The sequence below is a fragment of the Heterostelium album genome, assembly GCF_000004825.1.
Source record: "Heterostelium album PN500 unplaced genomic scaffold PPL_scaffold1, whole genome shotgun sequence".
In the NCBI taxonomy this organism is placed as follows: Eukaryota; Evosea; class Eumycetozoa; order Acytosteliales; family Acytosteliaceae; genus Heterostelium; species Heterostelium album.
The window spans coordinates 325604-342175 of NW_008805063.1; the positions used below are offsets into that span (position 1 = coordinate 325604).

At 31.4% G+C, this 16572-nt stretch overlaps 7 protein-coding genes across 7 annotated transcripts; 1 reads left to right on the forward strand and 6 right to left on the reverse strand.

The window, feature by feature from the left end:
- Positions 1-63: 63 nt before the first annotated feature.
- PPL_00209 (xeroderma pigmentosum group G family protein) lies at positions 64-5599 on the reverse strand (the record flags this gene model as incomplete). The annotated part of the gene is made up of 5 exons (XM_020571248.1): positions 64-3573; positions 3656-4309; positions 4429-4694; positions 5411-5459; positions 5531-5599. The coding sequence occupies 5 exons, from the start codon at positions 5597-5599 to the stop codon at positions 64-66; spliced, it is 4548 nt and encodes a 1515-aa protein (XP_020438522.1).
- Positions 5600-6743: 1144 nt separating this feature from the next.
- Positions 6744-7369, reverse strand: PPL_00210 (uncharacterized protein; the record flags this gene model as incomplete). Its single annotated transcript, XM_020571249.1, has 3 exons — positions 6744-6826; positions 6965-7214; positions 7304-7369. The coding sequence occupies 3 exons, from the start codon at positions 7367-7369 to the stop codon at positions 6744-6746; spliced, it is 399 nt and encodes a 132-aa protein (XP_020438523.1).
- A 288-nt stretch (positions 7370-7657) lies between these two features.
- PPL_00211 (uncharacterized protein) lies at positions 7658-8334 on the reverse strand (the record flags this gene model as incomplete). The annotated part of the gene is made up of 2 exons (XM_020571250.1): positions 7658-8185; positions 8278-8334. 2 exons carry the CDS (start codon positions 8332-8334, stop codon positions 7658-7660), a joined length of 585 nt encoding a protein of 194 aa, XP_020438524.1.
- Positions 8335-8792: 458 nt separating this feature from the next.
- On the reverse strand, positions 8793-10051 carry PPL_00212 (uncharacterized protein; the record flags this gene model as incomplete). Its single annotated transcript, XM_020571251.1, has 3 exons — positions 8793-8805; positions 9155-9360; positions 9431-10051. 3 exons carry the CDS (start codon positions 10049-10051, stop codon positions 8793-8795), a joined length of 840 nt encoding a protein of 279 aa, XP_020438525.1.
- A 258-nt stretch (positions 10052-10309) lies between these two features.
- Positions 10310-12713, reverse strand: PPL_00213 (NOL1/NOP2/Sun family protein; the record flags this gene model as incomplete). The annotated part of the gene is made up of 3 exons (XM_020571252.1): positions 10310-10529; positions 10609-12434; positions 12510-12713. 3 exons carry the CDS (start codon positions 12711-12713, stop codon positions 10310-10312), a joined length of 2250 nt encoding a protein of 749 aa, XP_020438526.1.
- A 398-nt stretch (positions 12714-13111) lies between these two features.
- Positions 13112-14643, forward strand: eIF2s2 (eukaryotic translation initiation factor eIF-2-beta/eIF-5 family protein; the record flags this gene model as incomplete). The annotated part of the gene is made up of 4 exons (XM_020571253.1): positions 13112-13187; positions 13281-13872; positions 13976-14274; positions 14606-14643. 4 exons carry the CDS (start codon positions 13112-13114, stop codon positions 14641-14643), a joined length of 1005 nt encoding a protein of 334 aa, XP_020438527.1.
- Positions 14644-14749: 106 nt separating this feature from the next.
- On the reverse strand, positions 14750-16204 carry PPL_00215 (uncharacterized protein; the record flags this gene model as incomplete). Its single annotated transcript, XM_020571254.1, has 5 exons — positions 14750-14961; positions 14999-15284; positions 15310-15413; positions 15434-15590; positions 15686-16204. 5 exons carry the CDS (start codon positions 16202-16204, stop codon positions 14750-14752), a joined length of 1278 nt encoding a protein of 425 aa, XP_020438528.1.
- Between the last annotated feature and the right edge of the window lie 368 nt (positions 16205-16572).

The following is a 16572-nucleotide window of genomic DNA, read 5'->3' on the forward strand; positions in this document are numbered from 1 at the left end:
TTTAAAACAAGATAACAATAGAAATGATAATTTAGTTGGTTTCACAGTTAATGATTTAATCTTTTATTCACTCTTTTTAGATGTAACAGATTTTCTTTGTTTCTTTGGCGGTGTTCTATTTTTAGTTGATTTAGATTTTGATGTTTTCTTTTTCTTTGATTGAGTATCACTATCAAGTTCCTCTTCATCTTCTTCTTCCTCTTCTTCATCTTCATTTACATTCTCTTTTCTTTTGTTTGATCTCTTTTTACTCTTTTCATTGTTTTCTTTCTTCTTTTCCTTCTCTTTTTCTTTTTCTTTTTCTTTAATCTTTTCTTTCTCTTTCTTCTTTTCTTTTTCTTTACTCTTTTCTTTCTCTTTCTCTTTCTCTTTTTTCTTCTCTTTATCTGTCTTATTATTATTATTATCATTACTCTTGTCTACATTGATATCACCCAAATCAATATCTTTTGGACCATCCATATCAATATCCTTTGGTCCATCGATCATGTCAATATCTTTTGGGCCATCCATATCAATATCGATATCCTTTGGACCATCTAAACTATCTTGATTAACACCATTATTAATACCGTCATCATTGTCGAAAAGTAAATTGAAATCATCAAAACCTTCATCATCATCATCATTTGATTTCTGTGATTTTCTTTTGGTTGGAGTTGTTGTCTTTTTCGATGGAGTTGTTGTCTTTTTAGTTGGAGTTGATCTTTTGGTTGGTATTCTTTTTCGGCTGATACTACTGCTACTTGCAATTCTAGGTATTGATTGTCCACCCTTTTGACTGATCAATCGATCGATAGCTTCAGTCAGCCTCTTACTCTTGAACTTTGTTGGAATGGCATTGGCCGATGCCGTCTTTCCACTTGTTATCGCTCTGTCATCGGCATTGTTAGATGGCTGCGTAGAGTTGTTCAACCTTAGTATTGGCAAGAGTATATTGTCAACCTTTAGCTTATCCCAACCAAACTTGTCACGAGTCAGCTTCCTAAGTGAATCTAAATCCGGACAACTCCAAGTAAATTCCTCACTAGACAGATTGACATCGGGACTTTGGAATGCCAACCTAACTTGTTCCGACGGGAAAGAATCCGGTAACTTTATATTCTTCAACAATGTCTTGAATCTATATCTTTCTTCATTAAAGATATCTAAATCTTCATCGTTTTCATCCTTATCTTTATCTCCATCTTTATCTTTATCTCGACTACTCTTCTTTCCACTTCCATAATCTTTTCTAATGAACTTGGCAAACTCCTCGAGAGTATCAAACTCACTGATGATCTCCATTGCATTGACAATACCAATACCCTTGACACCGGCAGTGTAATCACAGCCGAGTAGCATCGCCAAGTTGATAAGATCGTCACGATTCACCCCGATCGTTTTCTCGATGTCGGACATACAGTATTTCTCTGGCTGCTGAAAGAGATGACGGTACACCACCATATCACTCGATTTGCCAAACAACAGGGTATCGCTATCCTCCGTTACGACACCATCGATCAGCCCGAGAGCAAACAGCTCTGCACACTGTGCCTCTGCTTCCGTCGGTGACGTTATGAACGGTATGCCAAACAACGAGAGCAGGTCATGACATTCTCTGAGAATATCGTCGTCTATCGTCTTGATACTCTTGATTTGCTGTAGTATCTGTCGGGATGAACTGATTTTCTCCAACTCTAGTTCCTTGTCGAGTGTCTCTGCTTCCTTCGATGTGAAATACTCAAAGATAGGTTTGGTCTTACTCCTAGCGGCATTGTCTTCCTCCAACTTTCTCAACCTCTCTTCCTCCTTGTAGTTTCTCAACTCTAAACTATTAAACTTTGGTGCATTGATAACAACTCCATCATCTCTAACAAAAACCTCTCCATTATTATTATTATTATCTATGTCAATATTGTTATTATTATTATTATCATCATTATTATTTACACTTGTATCATTATCGTTATCGTTATCGTTATTATTATTTTCATCGTTAACATCAAATATATCTATATCATCAAACTTTGATTTTTGTTTTGTTGTAGAAGTTGTTGTAGTTGTGGTTGTTGTATTATTATTATTATTATTTACAAATTCGTCTATGTCATCCTCATGTAGATGATTATTTACATTTTCATTATTAAGATTATGTTTTCTCTTAATCTCATTGATCGCTTTATCTATATCTAATATTGGTTGATAAACTTTTTTGTTACTATCAATATTACAATTATCATTGTTATTTTTAGAGTTATTATTATTATTAATATTGCTTTGTGTACTACTATTACTATCATCTTGGCTATTGACATTAAAAATACTGTCATCTTGAATGTTACCATCACTACTACTTAAATTATCCTTCTTAATAGTGTTGTTGTTGTTGTTATTTTGCTTGATTGGTTTATCATCTTGACTATTATTATTACTATTATTGTTATTTATTATTTTGAATGATGATTGAGCAGTTGATATGGTTGTTGGTTTAGATGGTGATTTAGTAGTTGTTGTTTTATTATTCTTAAAACTATCTTTTTCATCATTGTCAATGATTCTTTGATTGAAATCTGGAATGTCATCATCATCACTATCAATGATTCTCTGATTGAAATCTGGTATGTCATCATTATTGTCATAGCTATTGTTATTGTTATTATCATTATCATCAATAGTTTGATAATTATTATTATTTTTACCAAGGTCAATATCTACATCGTCATAGCTGTTATTATTGTTTCCTGAATAGTCAGATTGATCACTATCTCTTATATTCTTCTTCTTTACGGAACCAAACAATTCATCCAAAAGATTTCTCTTTGAACTGCTATCGACATGATCTACTACTTCTTCATCACCATAATAAACACCACTACTTCCACTTCCAAACATTGATTTACTGTTGGTTGGTGTAAGTTGTAATCTTGACGAACTGCTTGGTGAAGAAGAAGAAGATGATGATGATAATAATGAACTTCTAGTGGTTGTTGTCGTTGTCGTTGTCGTTGTCTTTGGCGGTGTAGTTGGTGTTGGAGGTGGTGTAGTAGACGTAGTTGTCACCACCTTTGATTTCGGTTCCAAGAATGACTTCCTATTAATCATCATCTCCAACTTTGAATACATATCTGACTTGTCAACAACTAATGATTGTGCTGATGACTTGTTGTTATTTAAATTATTTGCACTTATTTGATTTAATATACTTGTTATTGGTTGTTTTTTATTACTATTACTATTACTATTATTATTATTATCATTATCATTTGAAAATGGTGATGTTGAATCATAATGTATTGATTGAGATGGTTGTTTCTTTGATTTAGGTGATATACTTGTAGCTCCACTTGATATTCTTCCACTCAATGAATTTGGTTTCAAAGGTGTTGAGAATGGTGTGTTTGATTGTGAGTTGTTATTACCCATGCTCTTTGAAGGTGTAGGTGTTTTATGTAACATAAATACAGTGTCACCATCAGTACTGACACCCTTGACTTCAGATTGCATATGTTCTCTAACTTCATTGATCTTTCTCGTTAGTTTACCTTTCTCCAGTAGACTACCGATTTGATGTTTTGAAAAGTCAATCGGTGTCTTTTTATTATTATTATTATTATTAATAATAGATAATAATGTTAATTAATATCTTATTGTTATAGTTTTATATATAACATACTTTTGGTGGAGTTAATAATGATAGTTTATCTTGTAACTTCTTCTCTTGTTTCATTTGACTGAGAACTTCAATCTGTATGTCTTCCGGTAGTTGACTGAATACTTGTTGATCGATCTCGTCAGAGTTGAAATTATGAACAAACTGTGACTCATATTCACCAATAAAGTTATCATCTTCAATCATAAACACTCTCTCCACATTTCTAATATCATTATTATTATTTATATAATCATCGTCTGAATCATCTTCAATTTGAAATACATTATTATTATTATTGTTAAAACTATCTATATCTATACTATTATTATTATTATTTTTATTATTGTTACTATTGTTGTTTTTGTTGTTGTTGTTGAATAGTTTATCAATAATATCTTTTGATGGTAAAGTTTGTTGAGAGATATTGGTATGATCGATGCTGTCGTAATCAATTATCTCAAGATCACTATCGACTTCATCTTCTTTGTCAAAGTCATAGGTGTCACCGCCTGCCTCCTGATGATCCAAGTCGTTGAACAGATGATCGAATTGCTGCTCATCGATAATACCTCTAGATTTGTTGATCTGTGCTTTTATTGTCTTTAGCAATACCATCTTTCTTTGATTTTTCTCCAACTGTGCCAATGAATTCTCTCTTCTCTTTCTTCTTTCATTCTTTATTATTTAATAAATATATATATTAATAAATACAGTTGTTACGATATCGTACCTTTTTGTTTAAATAATAATAATAATAATAATAATTTTGATCAAAATATATATATATAACATACGATTGTTCTTTGTTTTAAATATGGTATATTACCATCGAATACGAATATCGGTTTTATTCTATGTTGTAGTAGTTTACATATTCTCCAAAAGAAACCCAAGAGATGTGCATTCTCTGCGGGGTCACCTCGACTGTCTTTGAATGCCCTTATGAAAGAATGAATCCAAATCGATGCATCAATAGCAAGTGTTTGACCTTCAAGATCTCTAAGTTCAACATAACTACCAGATGGTTGTACCAATTCCCAAAGTTTTGGTACTCCCATATCTATAAAATATGAATATTACAGTTAAAACTATAACAAATAAAGTATAAAAAAAAAATCTGACTTTTGTTTTTTTCAAAAGAAATCAAAGTTATGAAATTCCAAGAAAAGCTAGTCTTATAACTTATAGTTTAAATCAATTTATTAATTAAAGAATAAGTAGATCCAAAAGATATTTAAAAAATAGTTTCTTAAAGAAGTTTAAAAATATAATATTATCTTTATAACTTTTTTTTCTATTTTGTTTATTTCTGAGAAATAAATTGTTGATCATGTCTGTACTTTTAAAAATTGAAACAATAGTTTTAGATAGTAATATTTCACCAAAACTAAAAAACAATAAATCGATGAAGTTGTTTTTAAAATTATAAATTTATTAAGTATGAAATAATTTTAAAGTAGGTTGTTTTTTATTGTTCTTGTTTCTTTTACAATAAAAACAATGTCGTCAATGCTAATAAGATAATCGAAAGTGAAGGTAAGAGATGATTGGTCGATGATACACAGAAAAAGTTTAGACCAGTTTGTTTTCCTGCATTCTCTCCTGTCAGTGCATTGATACAGATATCTTTGTTTCTGCATCCAAAGCAAGTGGAAATGACATTGGGATTATCTTTTTGGGTTTGAAGCAAACAACCACAGCATGTGTATCCTGGCTCCAAACAATATTGAGAACAAACTGTCTTATTTGTTTTATCTGTATCTGTATATGTCATACCACAAGGTGATCCTCTACCAACACATGAATTACATTCTGGTGGAACATACTTGAATAAAATAAAATTAGTTAATTTGATCAAATTATTATAATAATATTTATTTAAAAATATAAACTTACAGATTCTACAAAATTGAAAATAAATAAACTTAAAATTAAAACTACTAAAGTTGTATTTATTTTATTCATTTCTTATATTTATCTTTTATCTATATAATTTTTTATATATCTTAATATTTTATTATTACTTTTTACAGTGTACTTATGTTTTCTATTAAATATTCTCTTCTCTTCTCTTCAATTTTATATTGTTATTAAATAATTTAAATTTAAATTATACAAAAATAACTAAACCACTAAATAAACTAGGTTTAAAATGTTATTAATACTAATTGATATAAATAGTTTACTCTTGGGTAATTGTTATTTTATTATTATTAAAATAATATGGTAATTTTTATAATTCTACGATTATAAATTGATGGAAATTAAATCAATTACTATACTCATCGAACTATTTGAAAATCTGAGGTTAAAAAGAGGTCAATTCAATCACTAACTAGTGTTGTTAAATTTGATTGACAATAGATAACACAATACAATTGTTTAGTGTGTATTTATATAAAAAGTTGAGTGAGTATTTGTTTTTAGTTGTTTTTTGTACTGTGTGTCTGAACTATACTAATTAGAAATTCTCATTAATACAGTCTATCTTAATCCATTTTAATAATAATAAAAAACAAACAAACCAACCACAATAAAAAAGTTGAAAACCAATAATCAATATATAACATTTTCATCAAATACACACAACACACACAGAATCATTTATTTTATTTTTCTCTGTCACTCCCCACATTGAAATTTTATATGAATGATATTACCACGCAACAACAAAATCATTCTAATTCTTTTTATTAAGTGAGTTGAAATATTGGTCCACACTAATTAAAATGATTAAAAATTTTATAGTTTTTTTTTTAATATTTACTTTTTTTTTTAGTACAAATAAATTAAATAATTGAAGTGATTAGAAAGAAAGAAGATCATTCATAATTTGTATTAATTTATTTATTTTTTTCATTTTATTTTGATCAATCTCAATCGAAGGTCAAAATAGGGTTGTAATATCAGGTTGTATTTCTCACCTAATTATTTGAAAAACAAGAATAAATCTCGGTTATTATTACAAAAAAAAAAAAATCTAAATTGATAATTCTTTTTTAATAATTAAAGATAGAGAAAATTGAAGATCTATTAATAAATCAGTATTGATTCTACTATATAAAGATAAAAAACATTAAAGATTAACTTTTAGAGTAATGGTATTTATTTATTTTAGTTGTTTTCTAAGTTCAATTTCAAACTCTTTAGCTTTGATTCTCTCTTCCAAGTTCAATAGTAGATCAAGTGTATCTTTTATAACAATAGATTGTATTTGATCCAATGTAGCGTCTATGTTGATTTCATTTTTGTTGACTCTAACCTTATAGTTAAGAAGGCTAGTGAGTAGGTCGTCTACCAACGGTAATATATGACCGTTCAGCAAATTACCCAACTCATTGGTTAATAGAGTTGCACCTTCGTTATGTGTGAGATTTCCTAGCAATCGACCAACAGCTTTCAGTAGATCGTCCACTGTTTGACCCAAATTAACATTTAAAGCGTGCTCTTTGAAATTAACCAGATGTCCCAGAACATCCCCAAGACCATGTAGTAAATCTGTCAAAAAATTTGGTTTTGTCTTGCTTGCTGATTCTCTTACAGTTGGTTGTTTTACATCATTTTCTTGGTTATCATTTATCTAAAAACAAATTATTATTGATTAATATTATTTCTACTAGTAAAATTAAGAATTCATATGTTTGTTTTTTTTTAAATATAGATATATACTTTGATTGTTCCATAAACCAAATTTGTAAAAATTATAAGTAAAAGTAGAAAAACAATTTTTTTCATTTTATCTGAGAATAAATATTATATAAAAGTAGAGAACAACATATAGAACAAATAAATAAAAAGAATGAAAATAATATGAAAAATAGATAAATTAATTTATTTAATTAAAAAAATGAATAAATATGAGTAAATATTTATTAATAAATAAAAAATTAATTAAAATATGAAATCTTCTTTTTGAATTAGAATTTCAAAATATTTATTAACATTTAAAAATAATTAATAGGTGATGTGGTTCTTGTTGAAAAAATTCAATTGGTAATAGAATTTAGATACTTCGGATTGGATCTATTGAGCTTGAGTGGAGTCTCTTTCCAAGATTTCGTTAACTGAAAGAAGGAATTTGGAGACCTCTTCGTCCATAATTTGTTGCATTTGAGCAACGATGACAGATGGCTCAACCAAGGTGGCCTTGTTGATGTGGACAACGTTACCCAATGGGGTCTTTCCGAGAAGAGAGTTCAAGAGGTTGGAGATGGAATCAACGAGTTTACCCTTCAAGGAGTTGACGAGGGCAACTAAACGGTTGGCAATCTCTGGGTTGTGGATGAGGTTACCGAGAGCACCGGCAACTGGCTTGATCAAGTTTTCTACCAATTGGTCGACACCAATGTGGACAGTTCCCTTTGGATCCCTGGAAACGACACCGTTTAAGAGATTTCCGAGGAGATCCTTAATGTTTGCACCGATGGCTGGGAGATTGGAGAGGAGACCTTCGGCATCATCAATTTCATATAATTGTTTATTACGATAGTTTCTGATAAGTCTAACTAATTCAGCAATTTCAGCATTAGTTGGTTCTTGTTGGAAAGTGGCCTATCAAAAAATAAAAAGAAAGAAAAATAAGAATAATAAAATTAATTAAATATGTATTTCTCCAAATATATAAATAGAATGACAATATTTACCATAGCACTTGTGGCCATCATAAACAATACCAAAACGGCAAATAATTTAGTATTCATTTTATATATTTTATAGAATATTTATTAGAAACAAACAATGATGAATGAATGAGAAATGAAAGAAACTGTTCCTTTATATAATGAAAAGTAATTCATGATTGAAATTATTATATTAAATAAAATAAATTGTAATTGTTATCATTATAAATATTTACACCACCTCATTGTCATTATATATGATCAAGAAATAAAAAAAATTATAAATTTTATACAAATGATATATACTTATATAAAAGTTCAAGTATAGTATGAAATTAGTATTATTCATTGTTGGGTGGGTCAATGATATGACCACCAAGATTTTTGTTTTTCATACTTTACAGCGACAATTGGTGTGTATCATTTGATTAAAAAGTGATTATGATTATATTTACATAGGGGTGTTTTATTTTTTGTTCATTTTTTGTGTCACAAAAAATGATTTATGATCATATGACTGATTGTGAACATCTGTACTATCATATATTTAGACTAAAAAAAATAAAAAAAACATTATCCTTTTCTGTTACAAGTGTTCATGATACAATACTATGAGTTGGTAATATGAAATAAATTAATGAATAGAGTTGTAACAAATAAACAATTGTATTTTGATATGAATTAAAAAAAAGATCAGATTTAACAATATGATAATATGAAAGGACGATATCAAATTTTTTAAAGAAAAATTTAAATGTTATTAAGAAATTATTATTATTATAAAAAAAATGTTGGACCACTCATTAGCATAATTTATGAAATTATACAAATTTGATATTATTTGAGTTCTATGGATCAGTGATCAATAAAAAATGGATTGTAAATAAATTTATTTATTTACTCTTCATTTAATGTTTGTAAATGTAAACTTTCAGTTGGAGTATTAAGATATTGTAATACATCATTAATGAATTTTTGAGCAAATTCAAGATCATTATAGATTTCTGGATCTGTCAAATCCATATTGAGAGAAACTGCAAGCTCTTCCATATCACGAAGTTCTACTACGTTTTTAGTTGGGAATTTAAATTTGAAAAAGAATTCCAGCTATAATAATTGTGAAAGTTTAGCTAATGAAAATCAATTGAATAAAAGAATATTTTCTTTGATAACTTACGAATCCTTTCAAAGCAGAATGTTCTTTAAAGAATTTGTTGATTGCCTCTAAAAATGGTTGTGAAATATCTCCACCCTTGAGAGCATTAATAATAAAGGAAAGAGTACTTGGCTTGGTTGGTTCTGGTGTGGCTCCTGGTTTAGTTGGGGTTGGTGCAGAGACTGGTTTATTAGTTGGAACTGGTGTAGTGACCGGTTTAGTAGTTGGAGGAGGAGGTGGTGGAGTTGGAACTGGAGTGACTGGCTTGGTAGTTGGGATAGATGGTGAAGTAGGAAGTACGGCAGGATTTGTTGGTGGTGATATTGGTGGACTTAAGATAGGACCAGTTAAAGTTGGAATCAATTGAACTTGTCCAGACAATCCAGTGAGTGAAGGAAAATTGATTATACCTGTGGTGGTGTGAACAGGAGGTGGAGGTGGTGGTGGAGTTGGTGGTGGAGTTGGTGGTGGAGTTGGTGGTGGAGGTTTAGTTGGGGCGGGTGGCGAAGTACATTTATGGCCAAAGATGGGAATACAGAAATCATTTTCATCTACTTCCTCGCCAACCTTGTTGACTTGATCAGTAGATAAACAAAAATGAATTAAAAATAAAACTAAAAATATTGAATAAATTAATCTCATTTTTCAATAAGGTCTGAGATTTTGAAATGATTGAAAAAGATTATTTATTCTATTTGTTTATTATCAATTAAATCATAAATAAAATTTTTTTTTTTTTTTGCACAGTTATTTTATCAAGTTTATAAATAATTTAAATATCATACCCATCCTGAATAATCATATGACGATGAAACTTCAATACTAGTAAAGAAAAGAAACAAAAAACAAAAAACAAAAATAGGTAGATATAATGGGTGGTTTATATTAGAATAAAATAATTTATTCAGCTGTTGTTTGTAGTGTGGTAGTTGTTAATGTTTTTTGATCATTGTCAGTGGTAACAGCATCAGTGACCACAGTTGAACTACTATCATCATGATTTCTAACACCCTTTTGTTTTTCAATTTTAACTTTTAGTATATTTGCTAAAGATTGAATCTCTTGTTTCTGTACTAATAAATGAATGGATCTCTTTCCTCTCCAAACACAGAATTTCATTCTATTCATAAATAAACAAAATAAATAATACTATGAGTATAATATAAATAAATAATAATTTGAAAATATATGATATTTACCCTCTTGTATGTGTATCTTCTCCAGTGATTTTAATTACGAAACAACCTGGATCCAATGACTCGAAAAGCTTTGTAAGCTCAGGACGGAAGTCGGTAAACATTGGTTCGGTCACTCTGATGATCAGTAGTAGCTCTTCGTGTGAGAGTTCAACGACACGCTTAGTCATGAATGGCTCGACCCAGTTGATGGCGTCTTGTGATACACGGTATGGACATTGCATCATGCCAAGACCATCGTGTTTCTGCAGTGACTTCAAACCGGCATTGATAATCTTCAAACGACGTTGAGTGTCACCCTTTATGATATTCATAATTGGTTTCGATGCCAAGTACAACTTTGCCGATTTCTCGGAACGTGTCAAAAGATTGTCGATTGGGAATTCGTTCAAACCATAGAAATCGGCAACCTGTCCAATATCTTTTCTATCTTGCTCTGACAATAAATTGAATGGTTCTTCAAAGAACTTTTGATAAGCTGGTTTCTTTTCCTTTTCTTTCTTCTCTGTTGTTGTAGTGGTAGTTGATTCTTCAGCAACTGGTGATTCAGTTGCAGTTGATTCTTCACTAACTGGTGATTCAGTTGAAGTTGATTCAGTATTATTGGTGGTGGTTGTTGTGGTAGTTGATGATGTGTTTGCTGCTGCTTGATTAATTAAACGTTTTCCAATTTGGTTGGGGAATTCAGAGACTTTCTCCAAGACGGTGATAAAGAATCCACCGGTGTCTTGGAGATGTGGATATACACGCATACAGTTTTGGAGTCCAATAGACTCGGCAAATTCTTTGGTTGGTGGGAAGAAGCTTGGGTGAATACGTGCTTTCTTGGTGGGTGCGACCGACTCCCAGCTAGAGTAGAGCTCGCCTGTCTCCTTGTCGACGACTGGCCATGAGTGGAGACCCTGTGCTCTCTTCAAAGCGGGGTGCATTGCGCTCACATCGACAATACGCATCGATCCTTCGGAACGAGCGATCAACGCGGCAACAACTGCCTCATTCTCAATGGGATTGAGTGAACATGTGGAATAAACCATTCTACCACCGACCTTCAAGAGATTGGCTGCACGAACTGCGATTTGCAATTGGAGTGGATGCAATGCCGATCCAAAGTGATTCTTCCAACGTGCCCACAAATCTGGATTTTTACGCATGGTTCCATCACCGGAACATGGTACATCAGCGAGAATACGGTCGAATAGCAGTGGACCGCCAAGCTCAGCACCCAAATTCAACAGTGGGAAGTGTTGTGCTTCGTGATTGGTGATTACAATCGCTGGACTACCGAGACGTGCAGTCTGGTGTACCAACATATAGCAACGATTGGTATCGACGTCGTTGGCAATGACCACACCGGTTGGCACCGACTTCTCGCTGAGACCCTGATGGATCGATTCGATGAGTTGCGTTGTCTTTGAACCGGGTGCAGCACACATATCGAGAACAACGTGTTCCGGCTTGACATCCATGAACACCGGTGGAATCATAGAGACTGTCTCTTGACGGGTGAGATTACCCTGCTCGGAATGATGCATCAAGAACTGATGGAACTCCTCGAGAACGGTGTTCTTACGGAATGCTTTCTTTGGCAGTGACGAATGCCATCCCAAGTGATCGGGATACCACTCGATCTCCGAGAGTGTAGTGAAAGTCTGACCGTCGATTTCCACCTCTTTTGGCAACTTTGAAATGACCTGAGCCAATTGATCTCTAACGATCTGAGTCATAGTCTCTCCAATTGAAGTGTTGATTCTGAATGTTGTTGGTAGCGGTTTACCCAATGCCTCCATAAATTGTTTCCATTCATCTTCATTTGTAATTATATTCATTTTCTGAAAAAAACACCAATCGATTCTCAGACATTAGAAAGACAGTTCATTGTTTTATCACTATCGTAGTCTACTTACTTTATAATAATCTTCGAATTGTTCATTCTTTGCAACTATATCACTCCATGTTCTTGGATTGGTTCCTTTATCCCAGGTGGTACCATCGGTGCGTGTTTTCTTTACTGCTTGACCATCTTCATTATTTCCACCGGCAGCTGCATCTCTATCTCTATTATTGTTTCTCTTATTGTTATTATTTGATTTCTTTCTTTTTCCTACCATTTTCTTAATATCTAATTAAAAATAATTAAAAACTGTCGATTTTAAAACTATTTTTTTTTTTTTGTTTCGTTTATTTTATTTTTGTCGTTAACTTTGTTTTCAAAAATAAGAAGTTCGAAAAAGTGTGATTGTAAAAAAAAAAAAAGAAACAATTATTGTCCACTTCATTTTTTTTTTTTTTTTTTTTGTTAATTTTTGTTTTTTTGAGCAAAACATAAGAAAAAAAAAACTAATTCAAAAATAATATATAAAAAAATAAGATAAACTATTTAAGGATTAAATTTAAAGGTAAATTTATTATAAAATAATCTATTCTCATTAATTATTTATTGATATTAATAAATAGTTTTAAAACTCAAAGCTTTAGATAGTATTTTTTTATAATTTTCAACAAAAACATGTCAACTGAAGAACTACCAACTTTTGACTTGAGTCAAAAGAAAAAGAAGAAGAGCACTAAAGATACAGTAACAGGTAATGAATAAGAATATGATATATATGAATTAGATATTAGTTATATATATATATATATTAATATAATTTGATTTACTATTATTATAATTGTAGCTGAAGAAAAGAAAAAGATTAAGAGTCAAGTTTTAGCTAGTGTCGATCAACAAGAGGAAGAAGGAGATGATGGTGAAATTGTAGTAAAGGAAGAGAGAAAGAAGAAGAAGTCATCATCGTCATCGTCTTCATCATCATCATCATCATCGAAATCAAAGGAAGCTGCTGCTGAACCAGCTGCTGCAGAGGATGAGGAAGCCGTCATCGATTTCGGAAAGAAGAAGAAATCATCGAGATCAAAAGATAAATCAACCACAGAGGAAGCAACAGGTGAAACTGAGGAACCTTCGAACGTCTTGGATTTCGGAAAGAAAAAGAAGAAGTCATCATCAAAGTCATCGAAGGACGAAGGTGATGCCGCTGCAGATGCCGCCGCCGAAGAGGAGGACAGCGGAGAGATCTCTGGAACTCCATGGGTTGGATCGGATCGTGACTACAAATACTCAGAGTTGACCTACCGTATCTACCACTTGCTTCAAACCAACAACCCAGAGTTGATCTCTGACCAGAAACGTCAAATGAAGACCCCAGTCGTTTTCCGTGACGGTTCCAGAAAGACTGTCTGGGCAAACTTTGCCGATATTTGTCAAACGTAAGCATCATAACAAAGATGATTTGAATGGATAACAATGATTAGCATAGAAACTAACTTGGTTTTTTTTTTTTTTCTTATCTTTCTTTACGCTTGCTACTAGTCTTAACCGTAAACCAGAACATTTGCTATCTTATGTTTTCACTGAGTTGGGTTCGAATGGTTCTGTCGATGGTAACCAACGTTTGGTCATTAAGGGTAGATTTTCATCGCAACAAATCGAAGTTGTCATTCGTCATTATATTAGTGAGTACGTCGCTTGCCGTAATTGCAAGAGTGCCAACACTGTTTTAGAGAGAACCAATCGTCTATACTTTTTGTCGTGTAATGTATGTAACTCAAAGAGATCTGTCGTTGTCATCAAGAAAGGTTTGGAAGTCGGAAAGAACAAACAAAAGGAAGGTTAAATCAAATGTGCATAAAAACAATAAAATTCACGCTTTTTCGACAACAAACAAAAACAAATGCATTGATCGACAATGATCATTAGACTACTACTTTCTTCAAAGCCACTTCTGCCAAAAACTCCTACAAGTTCACCTGTTTATTTTAAATATGTTTCATTTTTAATAAATAAGGTTGTAAACCGATAGGATTATTATTTATTTTTTTTAGACAGTGGAGAAAATATTTATATTTTCAGGTTTCTTTTAACCTTTACTGATATTTATTGCACAACAAAAACAAATAACTCCTTCTCCCTAGAAGTTCAACATCTTTTTTTAATTAAAAGATTTTCATAAACAAGATCTTAGAAAGTTATTAAATTAATAAAAATAACTTCTTCTATTGTATTAAAGTTTTGTTTGAAAAAAAAAAAAAAAAAAAAAAAAAAAAAGAATTTAATAATTATTACTTTTTGTGTTGTTTGAATTTATTACAATGTCGGTAGCTGTTGATCGGATTTAGATTGCTCTGAATCTGTTGTCGATGTTGTATTGGTGGTGTGAGGTTCATTTACATTTGATTCTGCTGATTTCTGTTGATCTTCTTTTGTTGATTGTTCATTTTTTATTGTTTCTAATGCTGTTTCTTCCTTCATATCGGTATCTTGTTTATCTTTTTTGTTTTCATCTTGTTCTTTTTCTTCTTTTTCTTCTTTTTCTTTCTCTTTCCATTGATTTACTTTCAACATAATCATCATCATCATCATTACTGTCATTACTATCATCATCGTAATAGTCATTATCATCTTCTTCATCTTCATCTTCATCGGAATGATGATCATCTCTTCTTCTCCTTTCACGTTTACTTGATTTGTTACTCTTATTGTTATCACCACCAGATTCCTCCACATTGTCACCAGCACCGGCTGTGTTGTTTGTTTTTGTTGTTGCCGATGTCGATGAAGTGGTACCAGAACTTTGAAGTGTATTTCTCGATTTGAAATGAGTGGTAAACTCAACACGTCCCTCTTTAATATCGATGAGGTCTGACATCTTCAAGTGATGAGGTGCTCTCGGTGCCAGTTGAAAGTAGATAGACGGCTTTGCCAGTGTCTTTAACGGGTGTCGATCCAGTAGTTTCTTGTGAGTCTCCCACTTCCTATTTAATAGATTACTGTAGAGTTCCTCTTGTTCCTTCTTCTTCTCCTCCAACTCCTTCAAACTCTGATCCTTTTTCTCTTGAATACTTTTCATCTCTACTTCGATCAACTTTTCCTCTGCCTTCACCACGACTTCATCAATCTTTTTCTCCATTTCCGTTCTTTTTATATCCTATAGGTTAAAATAAATTAATATCATGTTAACATCTTTAATAACTTAACTTTGTTCATTCTATCTATCTATCTATTATAATAATAGATACATACACTTTCAGTTTTCTTTGATATATTCGATTGGAAATCTAAAAGAGTTCTATTTAACATTCCGAATACCATTCTACCACGTTTCTTTCCTTCTTCGGTCATTGGTTGAGATGTCTCTTTTTTTAACTCCTCTCTTGTTTTTAGAAGTTTATTTTGTTCGTTATGCTCATCTCTTCTATTGCTGTGGTTGTAATTATCGTTGCTGCTGTTTTGTTTATCTCTATCTTTTCTTTTGCCGGTAGTGCTTGTACTGCTGCTGCTGTATCCTCCAGAGGCCAGTTCTTTCTCTTTCTTCTCGAGAGCCTCTAGTGTATTTTCGACTTTTAGTCTCTCTCTTTCTATTGATCTTAGCTTTGATAGTGTTTCTTCTTTATATGTTCTTTTATGTGGTTGTTGTTGTTGTTGTTGTTGATGGTGATGTTGGTTATATCCACCGCCACCACCTCCACCTCCACCCCCGCCACCCCCAGCATTGTTATCTCTTCTCTCATATCCACCTCTACCATTTCTATTTTGAAACATTTTTTAAGTTCTATGACTTTTATGTTATGTGAAATTACCAAAAATATATATTGATTGATTTGTTTGGTGCAAAATTTGAAAAATCATATGACCTGGTTTTGTTTTTTTTTTTTTTTTTTTGATTTTCAACAATGTACATGTTTATTTATATAATAATTCTTAAAGATTGATCTTTGATATATATATTGGTGTAAAAATAAAGATTTATATTAAATAAAAATAAAAATAGTAAATTTATAAAAAAAATTTGTACAGCCTCAATAATGAAGTAATAAATAATATTACTTATATATCAATTTTACTAGTAAAGAGATTATGTCTAATATAAAAAAGAATAATTTTTATAATATAAATTAAAAATAAAAAAA